This window comes from Meriones unguiculatus, chromosome 9 (genome assembly GCF_030254825.1).
Source record: "Meriones unguiculatus strain TT.TT164.6M chromosome 9, Bangor_MerUng_6.1, whole genome shotgun sequence".
Classification (NCBI taxonomy): Eukaryota; Metazoa; Chordata; class Mammalia; order Rodentia; family Muridae; genus Meriones; species Meriones unguiculatus.
In genome coordinates this window covers 10,983,911-11,011,339 of record NC_083357.1, presented here as the reverse complement: position 1 = coordinate 11,011,339, position 27,429 = coordinate 10,983,911, and the positions used below count along the sequence as shown (strand labels likewise).

The 27,429-nt window shown below is 48.7% G+C and overlaps 1 protein-coding gene and 1 pseudogene across 3 annotated transcripts in view; both read right to left on the bottom strand.

The window, feature by feature from the left end:
• The window catches only part of Arhgap22 (Rho GTPase activating protein 22), a 158,176-nt gene extending 144,853 nt beyond the window's left edge, over window positions 1-13,323 (bottom strand). Inside the window, exons 1-2 of one of the 3 annotated variants that reach the window (XM_021643468.2) lie at window positions 13,013-13,323; window positions 10,186-10,345 (exon numbers count right to left, since the gene is read on the bottom strand). In XM_021643468.2, the coding sequence (XP_021499143.1) occupies window positions 10,186-10,237 (52 nt within the window). In that variant the 5' untranslated portion in view covers window positions 10,238-10,345; window positions 13,013-13,323. Of the gene's footprint in view, window positions 1-10,185; window positions 10,346-10,443; window positions 10,468-13,012 lie in introns of those variants that run through there. The other 2 variants (XM_021643463.2, XM_021643465.2) reach the window with 2 other exon arrangements.
• A 3,973-nt stretch (window positions 13,324-17,296) lies between these two features.
• On the bottom strand, window positions 17,297-17,421 carry LOC132656701 (small nucleolar RNA SNORA17; annotated as a pseudogene).
• Between the last annotated feature and the right edge of the window lie 10,008 nt (window positions 17,422-27,429).

The window sequence follows — 27,429 nt, the reverse complement described above, 5'->3', positions numbered from 1 at the left end:
GTGCTCACCCTGGGTAGTTCATGTCAGACAAGACTTGAACTGGATTTTTGGCTACCCTGCTGATATTGGAGAATGTGTGAGAGAAAGACAGGTGTCCAAAGACAGCTCTCATCCTTCAAAGAAGCCAGCTCCTGAGTGTGGGGCCACAACCACAGCCGCAGCACACAACAGGTGCTGTGTGTGGAGCAGAAACTCAGGGCCATGGAGAGCTGGATGCAGCAGGGATGGCTCCTGCTGTAGCAGCTCCAGCCTCTAAACAAAAGTTCCCCTGCACTTCAGTGTCCCCTGAGTTGCCAAAGGGCATGCGGTGACTTCTAATCTAATCACTGCAAGCACACGTGCACGAGCCATGAGTGAAGCTGGGTACTGTTGTCCCTGTCCGTAAAAGGCCCTGTCTGGACTCGAGGTGCTGGTCCTGTGTGTGAATTACCTGGAGAGTCAGCCTTAGGGAAAGGATAGACACGGCGCCCTGACAGAGGGGAAGCGAGCAGCAGCTGCAGCTGAACTTTGGCTCTTCCCTCTTCCTTGCAATGGGCAAGCTGATCATTCTTGAGCATCCTGAGACAGAAGATGCTGGTTATCCTTAGGCTCAAGACACCCCTGCTTTCCAGCTCTACACATGATGTGGCCAGGAGCACAGCATGCGTGAGCAGTTATTAGCAGTTACTGTTTGCTACGCACGTGCCACACAGCAGGTATTACACATGTAACAAACTTCTTTGTTACTTCATATTGTAGAGGAAAATGTGGCCCAAAGAGGGCGCACAACATGTGAAAAGTCATTGGCTAGGAGGTGGCTAAGCTGACATCTCAAACCCAGCTTTGAGCAATGCTAGATGGCCCCTGGCAGTTTCCACGAGGACAAGGCCTCCATCCTCACAGTGCTGACCTAGCTCTATGGGGAAGAGTTCTCCCCTGGGAATTTCTTACTTAAGCTGTACCTTTTCCCGAAGGAGTAAACATTAATGGTGGGTCTTCCGGGGCTACAGAGCTCTGCCCTTCTTGCTCTAACACAGGACAGCTATAACAAGCCACAAAGATACCAGCGGTCAAGCGAGGCTGCTGTGTGCTCACGTTCCCATCTAGCTCCTCCTCAACCACAGCGTCCAGTCCCCCTGCGATGCCCATCTCAGTCCACTTCCAAGGCCCAGCTTTCCAACTGCCTGCAGGCTCCGTGTGCACTGGGGCACTGCTGACAAATGGGCGTGGTGACAAAAGCCGTGCACGGGGCTTGAGCTGGTTAGTCAACTCAGTAGTTATCCACTGTGTTCCTCCTCAAAGGGGAGAAGCAGAGTCCTTTCTCAGAGTCCTCGGGAGATGGTAGCCGCCATTTCTGCTTCCTGGGGTGGGAGTTCAGAGTCCTTGGCACTCCCCTAGGCTGCCCAAATTCTTTCCATAACCCTGAAGCAGCTGGTAGACGTCATGTCAGGCTCCAGGTGGAGTTCCCTATGTCCGTGTCTACACCATTCCACTCTATTTTTAAAAAATCTGCAAGAGGACTTGGCGGCGGGGGGGGGGGGTGTAGCTTAGCTCTTAAAGTGCTTGGCTTGTGAACATGTGGGCCTGGCTTTTACTCCTAGAATCCATGTAAAAGCTGGGCATGGTTGTGTGTGCTGCGAGGTGGAGAAAGATCTTTGGGGCTCTCTGCCCGTTCAAATTGCCCTACTTGGATATGGAAGACCCTACCTCAAAAAAGGTGGGTGGCTTCTGAGGAAGGATACCTGAGGTTTTTTCCGTACCTAGAACAACACACACACAGACACACACACTATAGCTCTCAGTCAGAGATTAACAACAGTCTTATTATCAGAAAAGAATTCCTATGAATTCAAGGCTCACCCTGAGCCCTTTGTAAAATTTGCCTTTTATTAGATATTCTATTCTCACTTCAGCTCTGGAAGGGCTGGTCTAGCATCCTCTTTTCCACCAAAATGAACAGAATAAAATGATGGAGTAAACATCAGTGAGCCGACAGAAGCGGGCAGATGCGGAGGGTGAAAGACAGAAGGCTTGTTGTGTTTTTAATTTCTCCACCCACCTCAGGGATGTTTCCCCAGCTGGGCAGGAACAGAGGTTACCACAGGAAGCTGGTTCTCTGAAAAAGCTGCTGACTCAGCCCTCCGCTGGCTCCCTGGAGGGCAGTGTGCCTGGCAAAGTATCTGTCTAGACATTTGCTGAGGGTTCTGCCAGCACTGTTTCTTGGGCACAGTTTCTTCACGGATCTTCAGAGCTGAGGCAAACAAGAGTGCTGACCCAAGTTCCCTTCAGACTCATACACAGGAGCTCCAAGCCCCAGAATGTGCCTGCTGGATACTGGGCTCTCACAGCGGTGGCTGAGCTACACGAGGCCATATGGTGGCCCTAACCCAATCTGATTGATGTCCTTAGAAGGGGAGTATGTAAGAACACAGCCGTAGACAGAGGGATGACCACAAAAGGCACGGGGGGGGGGGGGGGAGGATGGAACCTGAAGCCAAGGAGGGGAAACAAAGGCAGGAGAAAGCAAGCCTGCCAACACCTTTATCTTGTGGCCTCCAGAACTGTGAGAAAGTAAGTTTCTTCTTAAGCTGTCCAGGCACCACTACCTCTCTCCCGGCCCCCTTCTGTGAGCAGTGACTTCCCAGGGCGGGCTTCCAGGAAGGACTGCTTTAAGATAAGGCACTTCACCGGCTCTAGAGTTACTTTCTCTGCCCACCACTTCCTCTCACTTTTGCACTGGACCAGTGTCCCCTGAGCCCTTCCACACATCCTGAGGTATCTAGTTCACACAGTGTCCTAAACTGGTCGGGGGGAAGATCCCTGGGTGAGGTGGGTTGTAGTTTTGGCAAAAGCATGAGTGTTCACACCCATGTCTTTGGCTAGCTCTGGCTTTCAGCTGCAGTTACGAGCTCCCTGTTGGGTGAGCTGACTGCTGACTTTCAGTTTCAGGCTCCTTTTGAGGCCGTGTGAATGAATTCAGTTCACTGGGGAATGGGTGCTGGGAAGCCATCGCCCTTCTGCTGGAGGTTTTCAGGCCTTCCTCAGAGTCCCTGCACGGGAACTGTGGGTACAGCAGTTATCTCTCCAGTGCCTCAGTGGTGGCCTTCTTTTCTTCTGGCCATTCTCCAGCCACAGTCCTGCTTCCTGGCTCATCTTCCCAACCCACCACCTCCCTCTCGGCCCTTGTTTAAGATGTGTTTGGGGGAGACCCACATTTATACATGGCTGCACCACTGTCTGGGGCTCTGTTTCCTCACCCGCAAAAGAGAAGCATTGCCATCCCAGGGCCAAGTTCACCTCCTGGAGTGAGCTGGAAAGAGGACAATGTGACCCCCGTGTTGTTGTTATCATTTCTAGTTTGTTTGTAGCATAAAAAGTAGAAGTGAAGAGGAAAGGAAACAAAACTGTACCTTCTGACTCAGTTCTTACCAAGCCAGCATCTGGAACTCAGGGGGCAATGCCACCGCTCTTCCTACTGCTCCTCACACAGCCCCTGGAACTTGCCAGTGGCCTTCTATAGAGAGTTATCAGCTAAGTTAGCAAACTGTTGCACCTAACTGATTCCCAGCACTAGAGATAATCCAAGATGGCTGGGCCTGGTGGAGCGTGTCTGTAATGCTGAGGTACTCAGATGAGACAGTGGACTCACAGGCTACAAAACAGCTGAAGGAAAAAGACCAGGCTTGCAGAGATATGAAAAACAGCAACAAGCGTTTCTGTCAATACAGAGATGCATTGCAAGATGGAGACGGGAGAGACAAGAAGCAGGAAACTTATTTGAAAAATAAAAATTTGATGGAAAAGTACTATTTTTCACATATAACAAGCTTAAAGGATCCCAAGGATGGGGGAGACATTCTAACACCCATGAGGATGTGGACAGACAGACCTTGTAAGGGTTGGTGCTATGGGACAATGAAATGACAAAATTTGCAATCAAACTGTTGAAAGGCAAAACCAAACCAAACCAAATCAAACAAAGCTTGAAGATAGGAAGAAACAGCCCGGTGACGGTGACGCGGGGGAGCATCGATGTGATGATGAACAGGTGACAGTGCCTCTCAACGATGAGAGCTACAAGTGGAGGGGTGTGGCCAAAGAACTGAAAGGAAAATGAAAGCTGTTAACCTGTGCCAGCCTATGTCAAAGCTGACTCTCAAAAATGAGCAAGGCAAAGCAGCAGCCTGGTGCACGGAGGCAGAGAAGGACGTGCTGGCAGATCAAATGACCACTGGCAAAACGACGGCCACAAAAAGGAAAAAAAAAGGAAGATTAAAGGAAATATTCTACAAATGTATATTTTTGTTTTACACTATTTTTAATCTACTTTAACTGATGCATAAAAATTCTATATGATTAAATTGCAGGCTTCTAATACGGCTAATGTGTGACTTGGGGAGAAAACTGCTGGGGGAATTCAGAGAGAAAAACATACCCAGATCTACATCATTCACGAACAATAGTGAGATCAAGTCACATGTTCTCTGTGTGAGACCCCTCAGAGCTTCAAAGTCACAAGCGGGAAGGAAAGTGATGTGCAGAACCAAAGCTGGGAAGCCAGCTGGAACTGGTCACATCAATCCACGATCAAAGAGGTGCTGAGAAAAGAAACATAGTAGTCACGGGGATTAACACGTGACCACATCAGCAGGCTGTGATGGCTTGATCCGAAGAGGCCCTACAGACTTAAACAGTGAAAGGCTTGGGACCCAGCCTGTGTCGCTCCTGGGTCTGAAAGAGGTGAGCATTTAGGAGAAAGAACTCAGTCACTGGGGGCACATTCTTGAAAGAGACAGCGGGGCTCTGGCTCCTTCTTCATTCTGACTTTATTTCCTGGTTGCAGTGGGTGAATGGCCTGGCACATCCTCCTGGAAAGGTACTGTGCTGCCAGGGACCCAGAGCAAAGGACAAATGACCATGACTTTCTCCTTTAGTAAACTGATTTTAAAACAGTTATCATCATCATTGTGTGTGAATGTGAGTGTGGGCCTGCCACAGTGCTCATGTGGATGCCAGAGGCTGGCTTCAGGGGTCAGCTCCCTCCTCCCACTGTGGATTCCAGGGACCGAACGCAGCAGCAAGTACTTTCACCCATTGAACCACCTTACCAGTCTGCAAATGCTCTCTCTCTCTCTCTCTCTCTGTCTTTCTCTTTCTCTCTCGTGTGTGTGTGCTGGCATGCACATATGCATGCATGCACATTGTATGTGTCAATGTGGGCTCCTGTGTGTGTTACAGTATGAATGTGTGGAGATCAGAGAGAATCTGAGCTATTAGCTGTCCCAGCACCCCACACCTTCAGCCACTCCATTTTGTTTCAGACAGGGTCTGTTTATTTTTATTTTTTTCCTCTACTCTGTATACCAGGCTAGGTGGCTGAATATCTTCTGGGGAGCGTCCTGCCTCCACCTCCCATCTTCCTACAGACGCAGCGGGATTCCAGAAGCTGGTGCGATGTGTCCAGCTTTTACACATCTTCTGGGGATTAGAACTCAGGTCTGCATGCTTGCATGACAAGAGCTTTTACCTATTGAACCACTGCAAAGCCCTAGCAAGTTGATAAGTTGATGTTTGTTTTTTTTTTGTTTTTGTTTTTGTTTTTTTTTCAGGCATTTTTCTCACAGTGATAGGAGACTAACACAGAAGGGGCCATAGATATCAGTGTATACATGCCTAAGAAGAGGGCCTCAACACTGAAAAAGGCAATGAAATAATAAGACTTGAGAGTTAAATAATAAGGTTGTCATCCTCCAATCTCAATAACTGAAGAACATTTAGAAAGGCCACCGGGAGCTTCCTAAGAGACTCAGCACATCACTAGTTTGGCTTAATGGGCACACAAGGCATGCAGCACACAGATGCATTTTGTTCACAGGGACATTTGGAATATTCTCCAGGGTAGATTATGTGCTAGGCTATAAAGTAAGGTCTGATAAACTTAAAAGTTGGAATTATACAAACTACATTCTCTGACTATACTGGAATTAAATTAGAAATAATAACAAAAAGGAAATTTGGAAATTGTCAAATATTTGGAAGCTAACACAATTTTAGCTTCAAGTGTTACCATCAGGATATCAATAACACACATTTCTACCTAAAATCAAGCCAGACTCAAAGCTAAGGAAGAGGAAGCCATAAAGATGAGAACATAAATTCACACACCACCGAAACAGAAAGCAAAACGTGAGAGAGAGAAAAAAAGTCTTTGAAAAGATTAATAAACTCAGCAAACCTTTAACAGATTGGCCAATAATAATAACAAAAAGGATCAGGAAGGAAATAGGAAACCTTGAACCAATTCTATAGAATCTACAGAGGCCTGTAAAGGAATGCTGTGAACAACCTACGCCAACAAAGTGTGGGGTACCCACAAAGCAGGCAGAACCCCAGAGCGACAAGGATCCAGTGTCCTGACCAACGATGCCTCCAATTCCTTCACCAAAGGAGTGTCCCAGTTAGTTTTACTGCCAGCCCGACACAGCTGGAGTCCCCTATGCAGCTGGAGCCTCAGCTGGACAATGATCACACTGCTCTTGGCCGCACCTGGAAGAGACTGTCTGGACTGGTGCTTGATGTTGAAGGGGTAGCTCACCATGAGTGGCACCATCCTGGGGAGTTGGTCCTGGGCTGCTTATGAAAACCAGCTAAGCATGAGCTAGACTGAGGCAGTTAGCAGCCTTCCTCCATGGTTTCTGCTTCAGCGTCTGGCCTGACTTCCCTCAGTGATGGACTGTGGCCTCGAAATCTGAGCCAAATAAATCCTTTCCTTCCCGGGTTGAGTGTGGTCATGGCATTCATCACGGCACAGAAAGAAAACTTTGACCATGTGCTGGCTACTTTTATGTCAGCTTGACAAACTAGAGTCATCTAAAAGGTGGGAACCTTAATTGAGAAAGTGCTTCCATAAGATCTGGCTATAGGGAATTTTCTTAATTAGTGATTAATGTCAGAGGTCCCAGCCCATTGTGGGTGGGGCCATCCCTGGGCTGGTGATCCTGGGTTCTAGAAGAAAACAGGCTGAGCAAGCCGTGATAGCAAGCTGAGAAGCACATTCTCCATGGCCTCTGCATTAGCTGCTGCCTCCAGGTTCCTGCCCTGTTGGAGTTCCTGTCCTGACTTCCTCTGGTGATGAACAGTGATGTGAATTGTAAGTGAAATAAACCCTTTCCTCCCGGTTTGCTTTGGTTATGGTGTTTTGTCACAGAAATAGCAACTCCAGCTAGGACAGACAAAGAAAGGGGATTGCTTCCCAGCTCACTCTTTGAAGGCACTGTTCTGAGGTCAAAGCCAGACAGGGGATGGTACAGAAACCTGCTGCCCGTCATCCCTCCTGAACGCACACAGCAGTGCCAGAGCAGAAATGCCAGCAAAGTAAATTCCAGTAAGATATAAAAATATAAACAATTAGCGAATAGGATAGACATGTATGTCTATCCCTTCTGGTAACATAATAGGATCAAGGACATAAACTATGTGACGCTCCCACAAGGCACAGCAGCATCTGACAGAGTCAAGTAGCTCTGGCCTCCTGCTACAAGGAAGGTTCCTGCAGGTCCTCTGGCACGATGGTGGTGGTCAGAGTGATGCTGTAAGGTACAGCAGAGAGATTTAATTCCCCAAACAGCACATTTGTCCCAAATCTCTGCAAGCAACAGTCAAGAGCAAACTTAATAATATTCTCCAGGTGTGATGACTAATCTGCGCTGTCAGCCTGACCACATCTGGAATCAACTAAAACCCAAGCATCTGGGCATGCCTGTGAGAGATTTCTCTTGGCTGGGTCATTGGAAGTCAGAGGATCCACCCTCAATCTGAGCCACACCTTCCTGTGGCAGCCCACATGGGAGGACGTGGAAGAAGGAAGCTCTTGCTTTTTACCTGCTTGCCCTAACTCTCACTGCAAGTTCACGCGCCCTCCTGCTGAGGAAGGTATTAAAGCTATCTAGCTAGCTTTAGAGCCTGCTTCTTTGGGATTTTGACATAAACTGAAGACCAGCCGAAACATCCAGACTCTTAAACTGAACAGCTACCGGATTCTTAGATTCTTGGCCTTTCTGTTGGGAGACAAGCATTGTTGGACTAGCCAGACTGCAGTCTGTAAATCCCATCTATATCAGTCAGTTCTGATGCTGTGAAGAACCTGACTAAACCAGAATCGGGGGGTTGGAGTGGGGATGGGGTTTGGATCAAGATTGGGAAGAGAGAAGTTTTCTGCACAAACATCTTTCTTTTCTGAAGCCTTCTGTGAAGCGACATCACCATTTCCCCACCCCCTGAGGCTGCTTAAGTGTCCTGGCACAGAGAGACGTATCGGTCAGACCTGCACAGCAGCTAAATCCGCACAGACAGAAAAGCAGATTCCTGCCTGTTGGGGCTGGAAAGGGGACTGCTTAGTCGCTGCAGGATGACATGGGTGACAACAGGGCTTATCAGCTAGTCTGTGGGGCAGCCACACTGCATGCTGCGTGTTTGGACAGCCACTGGATTTTACACTTCAAAACAGCTAACTCTCTGCTGCATGAATTTTACTTTAATATAAAAGCGGATACCATCTTATTCATTAAACTCTCATGTAACACCTTCTTTGTCCCTTTCTCAACAGGTTGGCACATGACCTCCAGAGCAGGGCGGAGAGAAGGGACGACAACAAACCATCATGTCAGACAGATCCACAAAACTGGGGGCTTTTCCTATGGCGCTGGATGACACTGTCACCCCGCCAGAGGAAAGCAGCTGGAGTGCGCCAGGTACCATGACCCTAGCTGCCCCCAGCCCAATTTCTCCCCAGAGGTTCATGCGTTGATTCAAGTGGAGCTTCCATCTAGAATCCAGCCCAGGGCTCTGAGCCCAGTTTTGGCTTCCAGCCCACCCAATCCTGCCTCTGAGAAAGAAGAAAGTTTCTCCTCACCCTAAGTATGCTTGCTTAGGATGGCAAAGGCATGGCTGGAGTCTGAGCCCCTGAGGCTCTGTTCACTTCTTCCTGATATAAAAATGTGACATAAAAATGTGCTGAAATCTGGAGTCTGATTAGGCAGAAGTCCCCAGAGGAGGACGGGGACTTTGAAGACTCCTCCAGTTTCTAAAGCAGGACTTCAGGCCCTGAGAGGACACTGATGGCATCTGTTTCCGGAGTTCAGAACTCAGGTCTAGACTACCAGAGAATACTACCCAGCTACATACAGAACGAGCTCCTTTCTGCCTGGGGTCCAGCCAGTGCCCACACATTTAAGGGCAGCTCCTGAAGGATCTAGCACCTCTATGAGCCAGCATCTTGGTGACCCAGCACTTCTGTGAGCGAGCACCTCTATAACCAGGCACCTCTGTAAGCCAGTACCTCTATAACCCAGCACCTCTGTGAGTCAGCACCTCTATAACCCAGCACGTCTGTGACCCAGCACTTCTGTGAGCGAGCACCTCTATAACCAGGCACTTCTGTGAGCCAGCACCTCTGTGAGCCAGCACCTCTATAACCCAGCACCTCTGTGAGCGAGCACCTCTATAACCCAGCACCTTTGTGAGCCAGCACCTCTATAACCCAGCACCTCTATAACCCATCACCTCTATAACCCAGTACCTCTGTGAGCCAGCACCTCTGTGACTCAGCACCTGTAAGGCTCAGCATCTGTATGACCTTTTGACCCAGCACCTTCAAGACTCAGCTCTTGAAGGGCCCAGCACTGTCAGGGCACACCTGACCGGCATCTGCCTGTGCCTCAAACAGACAATAGGCCCACTGTGGCTAACTGCTGCCTTCCCAGAACTTCCTGGGGCAACTCAAGCATTGTCCACATCTTTCAGTTCACTGCCAGGCTGGATTGTTCTCTGGCACAAACAGAGAAGCCTTGGGATGTACAGCTTTCTCTGTGGAGGCTTTACCTAGTGTCCAAGCAGTCTATGGACACCATGGTCCTCTCAGACATCAAATAAAGTTAGAGTCCTTGGCCACTGGTGCCCAGGACCCCTGACACTTGCTGTCATGCTGGAGCCTGTTTTTCAGGAATACATAGAGCAGATGCTGAGCTCATGACTGAGTGCTGCGTAACCAGCTCGTGCTGGGGTCTGAAGGAAGATTGAGCCTCAACTTCATGGTGCCCACAACCCACCAGACCAAGGAGGCTCTTTCGGTGGCCCCGAGAGACATCAGTCTCAAGCAGGAAGTCAAGCCCACAGGCAGTCATCCCCCACACAGAGCCAAAGCCTTACTGAAGTATCTGGCAGCGAAGGTTCTTCTTTTGCTGGAAGCCGTCGGCAGCATCTCTAAGCTGGCAGTGTGCAGATTTCTCCCGTATCTTCTTTCGAAGGCAGCAGCCACATCCTCAGGCAGACAAGCTAATTCCTGGTTTCAGTAACAGGCGATCAGCATCTATAGTAAAGAAATATATTTAGAATGCCCTTTACATTTGCCTGGATTTCAAACATGAAGCCTGCTGTGAGGGACCAGTTTCTTTGTGGAGCATGTACCTTGGGGATCTGAGAGCAGATTTGGGGAAGTCTGAGTATCAGTTCCTCATATCTGGAGAATGGGACCAGCAGTGACAACCGCCTCTCAGAGGGAGCATATGCCAGATGCGTCAGCGGAAGCCAGGGCACAAGGGCTCTGTGAGCCAAGAACCCTAGCTGCTAGATTTGATTCTTTTTTTTTTTTTTTTTTCAAGGAACCAGCACAGACCTAAGGGGATATGTGCAAATTGCTCTGAACATGCTGGGTGGCTCCTGGCTCCCACTATGGCCTCTGGGACTTGTAGTCCAGGGGCTGGGGTAGAGCCCAGGAAAGCTCTGTCACATCCTCAGGGAGCCACTTCTCCATTCTCCATTTGGAAATCTGTCTTCACTACAACATCATTTACAGTTGTGGAAAACGGGTGCAAACACACAAACAAACAAATACAAATCTTGGTGATAACTAGCCGTGTGGCACTTCTGCAGCCATCAGCATCATTCACACAGCAGTCCTAGACTTCAAGCAAAGCTGGGCTGTCAGGTGACAGAGGCTGCCTGTCTCAGTACACATGACGTGACTGCAGATGGGGGCGCACCTCCAGATGTTCTTCCCACCCACCTTGTCTCCACTCTGCTAACTTCTACAAGCTGAGCTTGCGTCAGGCCTGAAGTGACAACGTGAGCACTGGCGGATCCTTCCAGCCTGGTCTGGGGGAAGCAGAAATGCTGGAGAGGTAGGGCTGTCGTCAGCCCATCACCCATTACCACGCCACAGAGAACGGAAGCTTGGGGCTATGGACTAGTGGCGGGCATTCTGTGGGTAGTGCTGGGGCAGAATGCTTCTGGTCCACACTTTAGCATGGGGACACAGTTCCTGTCACTGACCGGTCCCCAGGAAATGGTGGGGTAGCACCTGGAATGGATAGAGCAAACTGTCTTTGGGATACATAGCAGAAAGAAGGAAATGGTGGCTAAGCACGAAATCTAAAAGGGCCCAGGCCCAAGATGTCAGCATGACCTGGGACTCAGGAGTCCAGAGCACACAGCTGAGCTGGGAGCTTCCAGGGCAGAGATGGAGCTGGGACTAGGCAATGAGGACCCTGGATCTGGTACAGACCTCAGCAACCCGGACACACCTGGAGTGACATCTTCATTCTGTCTTACAAGAATGCAGGGCTTGGAAGCATAGGTGGACTGGGGCAGGACTGGAGACCCTGTGTGTGGGACAGCCATTATAACAAGACTTAGAATGAAGATTCTGAGCCTACACCCTGGGTCCATTTCCTAGCAGGTCATGAAGCCAGGTGTCTGTAATCCCAGCACTCAGGAGGCAGGGGCAGAGGATCCGAAGTTCAAGGCTATCCTCAGCTACACAGCAAGTTTGAGGCCAGCCTGAGCTACATAAGACACTGTTTTAAAAAAGGAAACAAAACGAAAGTCTAAAGGTAAAGTTGAATTCAAGAATACAAGGGCGCGTGTTGGCTCCTTTAGCCTCATAACCTGGGTGGCAGGCACGGCTGGAGCCAGCAGGTTGACACTGTCAGCCAAGCCTGGTTGCTTTCCATCCAGTTCTGTTTGCTTCTGGGGTGTTTCCTCTTCCCCCTCTCATCCCCCTCCCTTTTCTCCTCCTCTTCCTCTCCCTCCTTCTTTTTCCGTTCTCCCCTCCCTCCTCCTCTCTTCCCCCCTCTCACTCCCCACTTTTATGCTGGAATCAGCCTCAGGGGCTAACATTTGTTCTCTCCCACCAGGCGGGAGGAAAGAGTAGATGGAAAGAATAGACATTCCACTCTCCGAAGAACCAAGGGGCGTCTTCCCAATCCCCCTCAAATTCCCTTTTTCCTTGATTTCGGCATTAAGCGACCCCCTTGAGACTGAATCCAAACCAGTAGGGTGTGCTAACGGGCTAAAGCCAGCCGGGTCTCATCTTACCTCAGGAACTGGGTGGGGCTGGCTTTCACAAGACCAGAGAAGGCAAGCAGAGAAGAGAGATGGGTGCTAGAATAGACCCTGGGAGCCTTGTCTGTCCCAAACACCTATGCTACTGCGGGGTTGCAGTAGAGAGGGGTCACCTCTGTGAAAGAGAAGAAACTGCTCTGTAGCCCTCCACCTCAGCCTTTTCCTAACCCACCTTTCTAAGCAAGGTCAAGGGCAGGCCACACCCAGCCAAGCCCAGGACAGCTGGGGCTTGCCTAGAGAGTGAAGTGGCTGCCTCCCTGAGCATGACTCAGCTCTAGCCACGGCTCTGCACCATGCTCCCAACAGACCGGTGTGCCCTGGACTCGGGCCAGGGCCCCTGCGCCCTACATCACCCCACCTGCAAGTATTAATAACAACTGGCATAGGGCTGTGTACTGAACACGTTTACCTGACACCTGACAGCAGCCGGGGGAGGCTCTCACTGTGGAATCGCGGTGATCTGAGCCAGACAGCAATTTAATGTGACCTAGGAGGATTTTAAAAGTCCGTCTTTAAAGCATGAACTCACAGCCTGTGGTCTGGAAACTTGTGCAGCTCTGGTTTGCCACTCACCCCTCACAGGGTCGAAGCTGTGTGTGCAGTCCTGGCTCACCTGGACATCACCTTTGCTCACCTGGACCTGAAGAGCAGGCTTCTCTCTGCCTTTACATCAACTTCCGAGGGCTCCTTCTTCGGCGTCTGGAGGGAGGACTCTCTTCTTCTACTGCCCTCTTCTCACCCCGTGGGGTCCCGGCCTTTGGCCCTGCCCTGGGCTCCCATGGGACAATGAGCCTGCTGGCAGGACCAGGGGATGCAACCCAGGCTGAACATCATCATCAGACAGGATGCAGATTTCCCGTCTCCTAGGTGCCTCTGGGGATGATGCTCTGACGGCAGTCCTTGGCTGGCTGCTTAAGGCTGCAGCAGCCTCAGCAGCTCTGAAAGAGTTCCCCGTGAAAGGCCGATCTCTGTGGGGAAGTGCCTCACCAAAGAGGGCCTGGGTTGTCTGGTTTGGAGTGCCCTCTGGTGGTGTTTTGGTGCTCTGCCCCAGTGCTTCGGGATCTTGGTCTTGCTCATTTTGCATTCCTCCTACGTTTGGGGGCAGCTTGAGTGGGTCTGTGCTTCCCTGTGGCCTCACCTACCTACACTCTGCGGACTGCTGGAGAGTCGTGTGGGACTCCTGGGGCTTACATAGATTCTTGTTCCCCTCAGATCCCAGCCTGCTCTATGATTGGGCCCTGAGAACTGCAGCAATAGCCCTCAGGTGGCAGAGGGCAGATATGGCTGTTTCCCAAGCCTTAAGGCTCACTGGGGGCATTTAAAAGCCAAGGCCCAGGAAAGAAGTGGGAAGGTGGCCCCACTGCGGATGCAGAAAGTACCCTTCTGCCGGGATGCACCAGCCTCCCACTCACCAGGGCTCAGCAGAGGCATCACCAGGCTTCCCCGCTGATTAAGCTAACGAGGACGGTGGGATGCTAGTCTTGACCACATCGACCCCACAAGCTGCTGGCAATCTCAATGGAAAACACTCGACTATACAGGAGAAAGAACTCAAGTCTGCCCAGGCTTGCTAGAAAAGGTGGCTGGGGTGGCAGAACAAAGGAGGAAGGCTGAGATGAAATTGACTTTGATTCCTGTGGTGGACACAGGTAGCTCACTGGGTAGTTTCCCAGCCCTAACCTGAATAGGAAAGAAAAGAAGCAACATACAATAATCCAACCAGAATCCAGCCAAAACCAAGAAACAAAAATTACAAGAATAAGCAAAACTCTCTCAATAGTAACTATAAATGCAAATGGATTCAACTCTCCGATGTAATAGAGCAGCTGATGAACTAAAAACTAAACTCCAGTTATCTGTTATCTCCCTTAACCATACTCTACAGGCAAAGAGACACACAGATTGGGAGTTAAAAGGGGGAAACCAGCCTACCAAGCAACCAACCAACCTACAGGCAAAGCAGAGCTGAAAACAAGCTGACACATACCCAATAAAGTAGACTTCAAATAAAACTAGCCAGAGAGTTGGGCATGGAGGCACACGCCTATAATCCCAGCACTTGGGGAGGCAGAAGCAAGTGGATCTTTGTGAGTTTGAGGACAGCCTGCTCTACAAAGCAAGCCCAGGACAGCCAAGGCTACACAGAGAAATCCTGTTTTAAAAAATAAATACTAGCTAGAGATAAAAGGCCACTGCAAATTAATAAAGGGAACAATTCATCAAGATCAAATTATATACACCAAAGTTTAGATCCTCCTATTTCATAAGACAAACACTAGTAGACAAAAAGAGCCTGAGACTGAATAAGAAGCTGACCATAGGGCAGCGCCAGCATCCATCTCTCTCTGAGACCTGACTATATATGCAAAGTGACCAGTGTCCTCACCTCTCCCCGACTTTAGGCTGACAGCCAAAGTGAGACCTTTCTTTCTTTCTTTCTTTCTTTCTTTCTTTCTTTCTTTCTTTCTTTCTTTCTTTCTTTCTTTCTTTCTTCCTTCCTTCCTTCCTTCCTTCCTTTTTTCCTTCCTTCCTCCCTCCCTTCCTCCCTCCCCCTCCCTCCCTTCCTTCCTCTTTAATAACTTTTTATTGGTTCTTTGTGAGTTTCCCACCATGCACCTCTGTCCCACTCATCTCCCCCTCTCCTCACACCCATCCTTCACCCTTGCAACCTCTCTCGCAACAGAGAGAGAGAAAACCCCACTGTGGAAGCTGTAGGGCCACAGTGTGTCCCACAGCGTACCCCTTTGTCCATGCTTCTTTGTTTTCAAATTTTCATTGCAATGACTCATTGGTCTGGCACGAGGCCTCTGGCTACTCCTACTCTATCAATACTGGAACCTCACTGGGACTCCTCTCAGGATAGTCTGTTGTTGCCCTGTGTCATGGAGATCCTGTAGTTCTGGATCTAAAGGACTCCAGCAGTTCATCGATGGGGTAGATAGATTTTGAGGTGGGCCCCTTCAAAGCTGTGGCTCTGGGCCTGAGAGGTATCTGAGCTGGTCAGCCCGCAGGCTTTCCTGCTCTCATGGCTTTGGGGCTGGCCCATCTGCAACCCTTGCCACCAGGGCCAGCTTTTTGCTGCTGCTCAGGAGAGGTACAGGGCCCAATTTCCTGAGTGTTGCAGTCGGTGAGGGACAGGGCCAGCTCTCCCACCTGTCATAGATGATGAAGGATGAGGGAGGGGAGGAGTAGTCTCCCTTGGCTGACCCACTGCCCAGTAGATAAGAGGGCCAGATGTTCTGCACTCAAGCCCTTAGAACTGGTCCAATTGCAACCGCCACATCCAGGGCCATCTTTACTGTGCTGCCCACGTGAGGTGCAGGACCTGTTCTCCTGAGTGCTGCAGCAGGTGAGGGGAATGGAGGAGCTCTCCTACTCTCACGACCCAGGGTCAGCTCTCCCACCTGCCATAGGTGGCACGGGGTGAGGGTTGGAGAGGGTGTCTCTCCCTACCTCATGCTGCTGAATGGCAGGCAAGTTGCAGGGCCAGCTCTCCCATGCTCACACCCTCGGGGCCAGCTCACCCACATCCCACCGCTGCCCTCAGGGTCAGCTCTACTGCTCTGGTGAGGTGCAGGGCCGGCTCTGTGCAGCAGGTGAGGGGCAGTGTTAGTTTTCACGCTCTCATGACCCCACCAGGGTCAGCTATTCTGCCTGACTCCAGTGATGAGGGCAAGAGGGAGGGGATCTCTCCCTCTACGATTCCACCACACAACAGACAAGAAGCAGGGTCAGCCCTCCCGCACTCATGTCCTTGGGGCAGGCTCACCCACAACACCTACATCCAGGGATAGCTCTGATGACCTTGGGGCCAGCTCTTCTGCCTGCTTTAGGTGGCAATGGGCTGGGAGTGATGGGCATCTCTCTCTTGCCCATGTCATTGCATGGCACAGACAAGTGGTGGGGCCAGCTCTCCCATGCTCACACCCTTGAGGCCGGCTTGCCAGTGACCCTGCCACCAGGCTCAGCTCTACTGTGCTGCCAAGGAGAGGTGAAGAGCCCATTCTTCTGAGAGCTGTAGCTGGTAAGAGGCAGGAATAGCTCTCCTACTCTCATGACTCCAGGGCCAGGTCTCCCCCCTGCAGTTGGTGGTGGGGGGCAAGGGCTCGGGAGGTATCTCTTCTCTAGTCCATGCCAGCACACAGAAAACAAGTGCTAGGGCCAGTTCTCCCAAGCTCGGATAATCAGGCTGGCTCACCCACGAGTCCCACAATGTGCGGGCCAGCTCTCCCCAATACCGCAGCTGGCAAGGGATGGGGTCAGCTCTCCTGCTTTCATGACCCCAGGGCCAGCTATCCCATGCTGCCCAGGTGAGGGCTGGGGCCAGTTCTTCAAAGCCCTCAGACATCAACATGTCCCTTGGCAGCAGCTCACACCAGGGACATCTGCCTGGCCTTTGGTGGTAACAGACCCCTGTTTCTGCAGGGCCATGGACTCAGACATGGACCCTGATGGCAGCACAGGCCAGGACTCCACCATGGTCCCAGGTGGCATCACCAGCTGCTCATATCAGGCTATTTCTTGCTACCCTTGAGTCTCCAGTTCTGTCTTTCTTTATTGTGCCCACATCCTTCTGTTTCTCTTCCATTTTTTCATCACTTACTTGTTCCTCTTAGTGGTACCCAGGGGTCTCTGAGTGTCTGGGGTTGTCTCAGGAGTGCTATGACCCGCTTGTGCATCTTGGTGCCAGGCAGGCATCATCTCGTGCATGGTCTAACTGCTGCCCTGCCCCCCAGGCCTGCTCAGGGGAGGACTGGCGGTTTCCTCAGGCTAGCTCCCTGTCTGAACCCCATGGTGCCAGTCTGGTGGGGTCTTGGGCTCCCTTCTTGCCCTTCTTGCCTGGCCTGCCCGAGTGGCCCCTTGCAAGGGTACTGGTGGTCATCTCAGATTCTCTCTCTCTCTTTTTTTTTCTTCAGGGAATGGTAGGCTACTAATCATTCAGATGTCCATAGGCCAGACTGAGCGTAGACATAGCCTCTCTCCTCTCTGCCACCTACTGACGCACATGTGACACAGCAGCCAATTTCTTGACTTAGTCACAGCAATGGGAAAAGTAACTTATATGGAAGTAGCTTAGATGAATGGATAGAGAAAATGTGATACATACATGCAGAGGGATTTTATTCAGCTGTGAAATAAAATTCTGGGTTTGGGAGAGAGCTTGGGTGGTAAATGTGCTTCTTGTACAAGCATGATGCCATGAGCTTGATCTCTGGGGCCCATATAAAACAGTGAGATGACATGTTCTCAGCTTTCGTACGTCAAGAAGGGAGGCTGAGACAGGAAGATGACCTGGAGATGGTGGGCCAGCTAGCCGGGGCTACCAGCATGGCAGGCAAAACAAAGCAGGAGGAGAAAATGGATTCCCCAAAGCAGCTGTACTCTGACCTCCACACATGTAGTCATGGCCGATACAGGCCCCACCTTTCTCCCTTAATTATACTCACATGTGCGTGCACTTACACACATATGCACACTAACAAAATAATAAAAACTGAAATCATAACATTTACAGGAAATAATAAGAGAGTCAGAGAGACAATACAGGATGTTTTCTCTCTTATGCATAGACATGCATATGAGTATTTATATATGCATATGGATTTACATATGCACAGGGCATATCATGCAAATGTAAATGAAGGAATGAGAAGTGGGGTGGGAGGAGAATATGTCACTTCCCCCCTGATGTGCAGTCTGTATTAACTACAGATTGTATAGTTCTACTCTGATGCCATCTATATGGAAAGGAGACTATTTGGCACGAGAAAGGGAAGAATTGAAGTCACAGTGTCACACAGGTATAAAAACATCATAACAAAACTCAGATCTTGCATGCTGACTAAAAACAGTGTTACTAATCTGTGAAGAGAATGGTAATCATGAGATTTTTCAGGGAATGGGTGAATCTGGAAAGTATAAGGCAACGGGAAACTCAGAGAGAAAAAAGTAAGCCCCATGAGCTCCCTTTGAAGATCCTAGCCCACAATGTATTCATGTGTGACTGGCATAAGTTTGGGTGAAATCTAAAAACCTAGAAAGAAAACCACAGGAGGGAGTAATGTTTGTTGATGAAAGATGGGAGGGGGCAAAAGGACACAAGGAACAGGAAAGAGGCAGTATCGGGGAGAGGCTGCAAGGAGGAAACAAGGGTTCCAGAGGAGCTGGGGGATGGAGTAAGGAGAACCACAAAGACACACTTTACTGAATGTCATACTAACAAAGTATGTGTGGGTTAGTGGGTTCCATTGTAATAGGAACAGGGACTGTCTCTGACATGAACTGATTGGCCTGCTCTTTGATCACCTCCCCATGAGGGGGAAGCAGCATTACCAGGCCACCGAAGAGGACAAGGCAGCCAATTCTGATGAGATCTAATTGACTAGGATCAGAAGAAAGGAAAAGAAATCCTCCCCTATCAGTGGACTTGGGGAGGGGCCTGCATACAGAGGGTGTAGGAAGGGAGGGATTGGGACTGGAGGAGGGAGGGAACCACAGGGGGGATACAAAGTGAATAAAGTGTAATTAATAAAGAATTTTTAAAAATGTTATAAAGGAAAAAGATGCTGCTGACTGACATACTCAATAATCTTGACTGCAATTGGCAATCATGGCCACAAGATGGACCCCTCAGCATGCTGTTTAGGGTGTTTATGCTGGGCCTAGCCGGGAGGAGGGATAATCACGGTGGATTCACACTTAAGGCAAGGTCAGTTTCTCACTTGTCCCACTCTGGGCCAGGCAGCAGCTTTGGCTTCAGCTCTAGTGCGACAGTGCTTCCCAGTATAATCTCTAAAACAGGTTGTGGCAGGTGGATCAGAGCATCCTGGGGCCGGGGAGGGAGGGGCGAGGGAGGGGAGTGAAAAATGGGGGCCAAGCGGGCCTGGAGAAGTGCTGTCTCATCTCACTGTGCGTCAGAGGCCCGTGTGCACGCGGCCAGTCTCAGGTAGCCAGTAGGGTTAGAGGCCGGTAACATATGCTTTGGAAGGTGCCTTGTCTGATGCTCTGGCTGACTTGCATAGTGTGAGAAGGCCCAGATGAAGCTGGCAAACCAGAAGCTTCTTATTTAGCAGGGAATAAGCCAAAGTGAGGCCGAAACAAGATCAAGCTATGTTCAAACTCTGCAGGGATCGGATCAACACCGCACATGGAGTGACGTGGAGAAGGACGTGTGGAGCAGAGAAGCCTCCGGTGTCCCGGGCTTTAACTCTAGGACCATGGGCCTTATGTTTTAAAGGGTTGGGGCTGGCACACGGAGCCTGGACCGTGGGAGACAAGTGCTCTACCTCGACCCCCAACCTAGGGAACTGTAACGGAGACATCTGTGCCGCGCAGGTGTGCAGCTTGTTCTGACCATGCACAAAGGGGCAGGAGTCAGTTTCCTAATGGAGTTATATGATACAGCATGCGCAAAACGTCACCTCAACATGTATTCCTATTGATACTGTTGATGGAGGCACTTAAAACCTTCTTCATACTACGGCTTCTAACTCTGTGGTGTGTTTTACGTTTGTTCAATTTGTGTGCTAAATTTACGCAGGAAATATTCCATCTCTATTTGTATTTCGCAGAATTTTGAGTTGGGAGAGAAGGCTTGCCCTTGTTTTAAACATGTAAAATCCTTCCGGTCTGGGGCCGCAGGCATGGCCCAGTTGTCAAGAGGGTTTTTGTCTTCTACTTGTCATTGTAGAAGACCGGCTTTCAGGTTCCAGTGCCAACATCAGGAGGCCCACAGCTGCCTGTGACTCCAGTTCAGGGAGACTCAGTGTCCTCTTCTGGACCATGTGTGGTACTCAGACAAACATGCTGAGTCTACATATGTGACCAAAAAAAAAAAAAAAAAAAAGACGCACAACAGGCACACCAACACAGATGCACAGACACAAATACACAGGTACGTATGCACACAGACACACACAGCATCAATCTGGTGATCTTCCTGCTTCAGCCTTGGCCTGGTGAGATTACAGGTGTGATTACTGCCTTGCTTGGCAAGTATAAATATTTTTAAAAACCTTTTATTGATTCTCACACAGCATACCCTTTTGCCTACACATCTTTATTTGCAAATATTCATTGCAATGAGGAGTTGGTCTGTTTCGAGGCCTCTGACTTCTGCTAAGCCATCAGTACTGGATCCTCACCAAAACTCCTCTCGGATATCCTGTTGTGGCCCTGTGTCACAGAGATCCTGCAGCTTTGATTTTGCCAGACTGGCCCCTTCATGTACTCTAGCAGTTCATAAGTGGGGTAGATGTTGAGGTGGGCCAACTCAAAGCCCCGGATCTAGCTGAGCTGGTAAGCCGTTCAGTTCTCCCGTGCCCGTGCCACCAGGGCCAGCTCTCCTGCTTTGTCCAGGCAAGGGGCAAACGCCACAGCCAATAAGGGACAGCTCTTTGGCTTCCATGCTGTCCAGGCAAAGAGCAGGGTCAACATGGCCCCAGTCAGCAACCCACCCAGAGATTTCAGTGTGGCCTTTGGTGGTTACATGGGCCATGAACATTGACACAGATCTCTGCTGCTGCATGGCCACACACCCATTCATGGCCTTCAGTGGCTGCATGGGCTAGGACCTTGCCATGGCCTCAGGTGGCAGCACAGGTGACTCACACCTTGCAAAGGACACACTCAATAAGACAAAATGGCAACCTACACAATAGCGGAAGATTTTCACTAACTCCACATCTGACAGAGGGCTGATATCCAAAATATATAAAGAACTCAAGAAACTAGACATCAGCAAATGAAAAAAATCTAAAAAAAAATAATCTAAACAATTATCAACAGAGGAAGCTCGGATGGCTGAAATGTTCAACATCTTTAGTAATCAGGGAGATGCAAATCTAAACGACTCTGAGATTCCATCTTACACCCGTCAGAATGGCTAAGATCAAAAACACAAGTGACAGCACATGCTGGCAAGGATGTGCAGCAAGGGGAACACTCCTCCTTTGCTGGTGGCAGTGCAAACTTGTGCAACCACTTTGGAAATCAATATGGCAGTTTCTCAGAAAATTGGGAATCTGCCTCAGTACCCAGGTATACCACTCCTGGGCATGTCACCAAAGGATGCTCCATTCTACCACAAGGACACTTGCTCAGCTATGTTCATAGCAGCTTTATTCATAATGGCTAGAAACTGGAAACAACCTAGATGTCCCTCAACTGAAGAATGAATAAAGAAAATGTGATACAATTACCCAGCAGTTTAAAAAAAATGAAATTTTCAGATAAATGGATGGATCTAAAAAAAAAAAAATCCTTAATGAGGTAAGCCCAGACCCAGAAAGACAAACACTGCATATACTCACTTGTAAGTGGATATTAGCTGTAAAATAAAGAATAATCTTGCTATAATCTACAGACCCAGAGAGGCTGAGTAACCAGGAAGGCTCCAGGGGAGAATGCATAAACCTTCTTGGGAAGGAGAAATAGACTGGATTTTATGGATGGACTTGGGGGCAGGTGGGGATGGGAATGGAGGTATCAGGTAGAGGGTGGAAAGATAGAGCATTGAAAGAAATGGCTGGAATTGGAGGGTATTTCAGGGGCAAGGTAGAAACCTTGTGCAATGGAAATTACCTGGAATCTACAAGGGTGACCCTAGAAAACACTCCTAGTAATGGAGGATTTGGGGTCTGAACCAGCCATCTCATATAACCAGGCACGGCATCTAGTGGAGGAACTGGGACACCAAGCCAGCCACAAAAAACCTTTGACCTACTATTTTTCCCGCCTGCAAGATGTACTTGGTTAAAGGTGGGGCAGAAATTGTGGGAGTGTCTAACTAATGACTAATCCAACTTGAGACCCATGCCACAAGAGGAAGCCTATGCCTGACACTGCCTGGAGGACCAGGAACCAGAGACTGGACAGAACAGAGGCTTAGAACAGAACCAAACATTACAGGGGAAAAAAAGAAGAAAAGAAATGAAAGAAAAAATAATGTCCATGAAATGATGTTTAATGATACTCCACTATACTTGCAGCCTGGAGCTTAGCATAATCTTTATCAGAGAAGCTTCATCCAGCAACTGATGTGAGCAGATACAGAGACCCATCGCCAAACATTAGGCAGAGCTTAGGAAATCCTGTGAAATAGAGAGAAGAAAGATTGTAGGAGCCAGAGGGGTCAAAGAGAAGCAGGAGAACATAGCCCATAGAATCAACTAACCAGGGCTCATACGGGCTCACAGAGACTGAATTGACAATCAGGGAGCCTGCGTGGGTCTCATGTAGGTCCTCTGCTTATATGTTACGGTTGTGTAGCTTAGTCTTCTTGTGGGATGCCTAGCAGTGGGAGCGAGGCCTGTCTCTGACTCTTTGGCCTGCTTTTGGGATCCTTTTCCTCCTACTGGGTTGCCTCCTCCAGCTTTGCTATATGAAGATATGTTTAGTCTTACTGAAAAAAAAGATACGCCATGTTTGGTTGATATCTCTGTGAGGCCTGTCCTTTTCAGGAGAAAAGGTAGATCTGGGGGAGAAAAGAGGTGGGGGCACTGGAGGAAAGGAGGGAAACAGCAGTAAGGATGTAACAAATGAGAGAAGAATAAATAAAAAAGAAAAAAAATTGTCTACAATAGGTAAGTTTGTAGGACATTTTCTTCACTAATCAATGTTGGAAGGACCAGATCACTGCAGATAGAGTCATGCCCTGTGTTATTGGTCTTGGATGGTATAAGAAAGCAGGCTGATGGAAAGATGGCTCAGCGGTTAAGGGCATTGTCTGCTCTTCCAGAGCTCTTGACTTTGACTCCCGGCAACCACATGGTGGTTCACAAGCATCTACACTGTCTGATGCTCTCTTCTGGCACTCAGGTGTACATGTAGGAAGGAGCACTCATATACATAAAACAAATAAACAAAATCTTAAAAAAGAAAGAAAAAAAAAGCAGGCTGAGCCATTCATGGGTAGCAGGCCAGTAAGCAGCACTCTTCCATGGTCTCTGCTCCAGCGCTGGCCTCTAGGCTCCTGTCCTACTTCCGCTTCTGGCCTGTCTTCCCTCGGTGATGAAGTGTGACCTGAGAATTGTAAGGGAATAAATCATTTCCTCTCCACGGTGCTTTTGGTCACGGTGCTTTATCTTGGGCATAGAAACCCTAACCAAGCCAGTGTGTCTACAGAGGACCCAGGCTGAGTTCCTGGCACCCACATTTGGTGTCTCATGAACACCTGTAACTCCAGCCCCAGGGGACCTGTGGCCTCTTCTGATATTCTTGGGCACTTTGCACACATGTGCAAATGTAACATATGAACACTTGCAGGCAGACACTCATACACATAAAATGAAAACAAATAGATCTTTTTTAAAGAAGCAAGGGTATGTGATGGCTAACATAAAAATGTAAGTGTTGATCCCATTGGAAACCCCAAAATCGTGAACTGTAAAACCCTGTTTCTTGTTTGGTGTGGTTGAGTTTTACCACACATCTTTAATCCAAGAACTTCTTATTGTAAACAGGCGATTATGGTATGGTTCACCCAGAGCTAGCACACACTTTTAATCCAAGAGCTTTCTGTACACAGGATTTAATAAAGTTAACCTTAGGTCAAGAGGTGGAACAAGAATGCAGCTGACAGGGAGAAGAAGAAAGAGCTTTTAGCTCAGGCTCTGGCTTTAGCTTTGGCTTCAGTTCCTCAGCTCCCTGGCTTTTTGGGATTTGAGCTATGAAGCCTTGGGCTTTGTGTTTTTGGCCTTTTCCTCCTGGGCTGTCAGCTAAGCTAGTGAGCCTTTTGGGATTTTTCCATCTGGACTTGACAGAGAAGGAAGCTCAGCTGGGTACATTCTCTGCCTCTTTGAGCTAGCAGGTTTTCACTCTAGCATCTGGCTCTTGAGTCTTTATTGGTAAACCAGAATTGTTGGGATTTTCATTTTTATAAAACAACACATAAGTAAAATTATTTTTAAGAAAGTGAAGCTTTTATTAAAAAATGTAAAATAAATGCACATAGTAGTGGTTCTAGCTCCATTCTCCACTGATTAGCCAGTGTCAAGGGTGTCTGTGTTAAGAGAGGAAGTGAGCTTTTCAGTGTAAATCATTCCCAGGCTGCTGTGTAGGAACAACCAGTGTGGACACTGAACTGACATGTATGTGCCTATCAGATGTTCATCCCTGTTGGATGTGCATGTCTGAGAGAATTTGAACTTGGGGAGTGCCAGGATCCAGCCCAGTTAGGACAGGGCTTGAAGCTGGTGGATGGAAGAGTGGACAGGGGGGAATCAGATGAGGGACACCATATAGTTTTGCTTTCTGAGAGACAGACAGAGAGGAAGCACTTTTCAGTATGCCTTGACCTACTTGACAACCTGTGTCTCTCACAGGCTTTATTTATACACAAAATCATTTCCTCAGAGACTTTACTCATTGATTACACAGCCTTTTAGGATACATTTTTCTCCCTAAAACTCTTCCTTGATTACATAAGCATCTTAAAGTAAAAGGAACAAAGCAAACAAACAGCAAATCTCATGAGAACCAAAAGTTAACATTATGATAAAATCGGTTTTCTTTTAACTTGATGTCTTTTTTCTTAAGCTCAGTGTTGGAGAGCCTGGCGCTTAGAGAAATGCTAGACAGGATGGCTCGATTTGAGTGTGACTCTGTTTAAGTTTGGCGCAGAGTTAATAGACCGGAAGTTCTTTCCTATTGCCTGTTACATGGAGCTCCACTTACTATGGAAGCCCAGCCTCTCAGTGCCTTGTTTAATCCTTCCTTTCCTTCCTGTTTTTCTTTTATATTTAATGTAAGACCACCATCCTTTCCTTAGATCCTGAAAACACTGTACAGCCTTTTGCTTAACCAATGACAGTCTGTTCTTTGTTTTGCTACAGTATCAGAAAAGTCCTGACCTGACAGGTCTGCTCAGGAAGGCAGGCAGTTCACTGAGCCAAAGTGTTTTTCTCTGCGTCTTTGTCATGAACTCTTGTTTCAGTATGATTCCCATCTTTATCACCATTCTGTAAAGGGTAAAAGAACATCGATAGTCCTAAAACTGCTTACTTTGCCTTCAGGAAGGTACCAAGTTTTGCCATTAATTTATAATCAAAATCTCTTCCTCTCCATACTAGTTCCATGTTTCTGAAGCTGGATACAAAAACCTAATGCTTCAGTTAGTCAGCTTCTAAAATTTCTGTAAGTTTTTCTTCTTTAATATTTTTTCCTCGTATCTTCTGTTTTATACTTACTAATATCACTTACTAGTGATTTTAACTCATAAGTAACAGGTTCTATGGAATACTCAATTTTCTGCGTGGCTCTCTCCTAGTTAATTACCGTTAGTTTTCTCATTAACACGAGCTTTTGTTACACTATCCCATCTCTAGCTTTCCTCACTGCGGTAACAGTGAGGAATATAAAAAAGCAAAAGGTGGGTAGCGAATCTCCATGAAGGGCAGTGGATGGTCGGTGCTGGTCGTCGGAGCACTGGAACTTTGTCTAACAGTACCTTCAGGATGCGTGGCATTGCCCAGGGAGAAGCCAGAAATGGGTGTCTGCTATAATTGGAAAGAAGACCATGATATAGATTGCTGCTAAGATCACAGGGTCGGAAGACTTTACGGTAATTAAGTCCACATTTAGTCCCCCCTGGACAGTGAACCACTGTGTTCTCACCTGCACCACAAACCACGCCTCAACGCTGGGCCTGGCTCAAATCCAGGGCACTAGAATCCACTCCCCTTTTTTCTGGAGGGTGTCCACAGATCACCACGCACACATTTGGGTCAAGGGCCTGTGTCAGGCTAGAGCAGGAGCTCACCTTTGCGTGCTGTATGTGTGTGTGTATGTGTGTGGGTCTTATGGGCCTCTGTGGCATCTGGCCCTAGTTGGGACCCTTCTTGCTTTCCTGGACTGGTGACACTTTCTTCCAGAGCATCTGTGGACAGGCGGACACTTGGTATCTTTGTGGCAATTCATTGCCAGGTTCGTGCCTAAAGGGCATGTGAGATTCTCCAAAGAGGGGTGATGTCTGTCTTGCTCACCCTGGTCTCCACCTACAGGGCACAACCCATGGGAACCAGCTTAGGGACCTCGGGGAGTCAAATAAGAAGGCATCTTTGCAGCTTCTGCACGCTGAGCCCTGTGGTCGCAGTGTGTAAGGGACAACTTTTGGACTGCAGGGAGAACTTTTGGACTCAGGGCTCCTGGGTCGGGGAGCTGCAGCCTCAGTTAGCTGGTACTTCAGTGTCCCTTCCATCAGGACAACCCACAAAGGATGTGATACTCTTCACTGTACCAGCAGGGCTGCTGGAGGATAACCGGACACGCCCAGGGCCAGGCTGAGGAGGGACAGAGGTCACTCAAACCCACCACTCCAAACCCAGAGCATGTGCTCACAGACACACTGGAGCTCTTTAACTGACCGCTGGAAGCCAAGCATCTACTCTAGCATCTGTTGTTGAGTCTGAATGGCCGCAGCATGTGCAATTTTGAAGTCTTCTGAAATGGTCCCCTTTGGGTTGGCTCCCATATGCAGAGAATACCTCTCTACATAGGAATCTGCTTCTATATGCACCAGTAGCCTCAAGTTTTCTGTCACTTCTACAAGGACCTCAGGCAAATATGAAAATGCCTATTGATACTGGCTCAGGCCCTTAAGATGGATTAACAGCAAGAGAAATAAGGATATGTATGTATATATATATATATATATATTTCTTACAAATGTCTGGAAGCAAAAGCCCACCAGTTATCAGCGTCTGAGCTGACAGTCACACCCACCACAGTTAATAGGATTCTTACCTCCACAGCTTCTCTAGAAATGGTGAGAAGCTCTTGCCGAGAGCCCATATAGTTATAATGAAATTGCTCACAATTTTCCCTTAGAACTTGAAGTGAACCTGTGCTGATGTCTGAGAATTCAAATTTGGGCTGGTGCCTTGGTGGCTGGGGCAGAAAGCAGAAGTGGCTTTGCTTCTCTATCCCATCTTCATACTTCAGAATTGGGCTCAGGCTGACTGTTTCCCATCATCTCCTGGTGGGGCCCATGGCTATGAGTGGCCATATGGTTATGAGCCATTTCAGCCACGTACTCTATAGGGAACTGGTAGT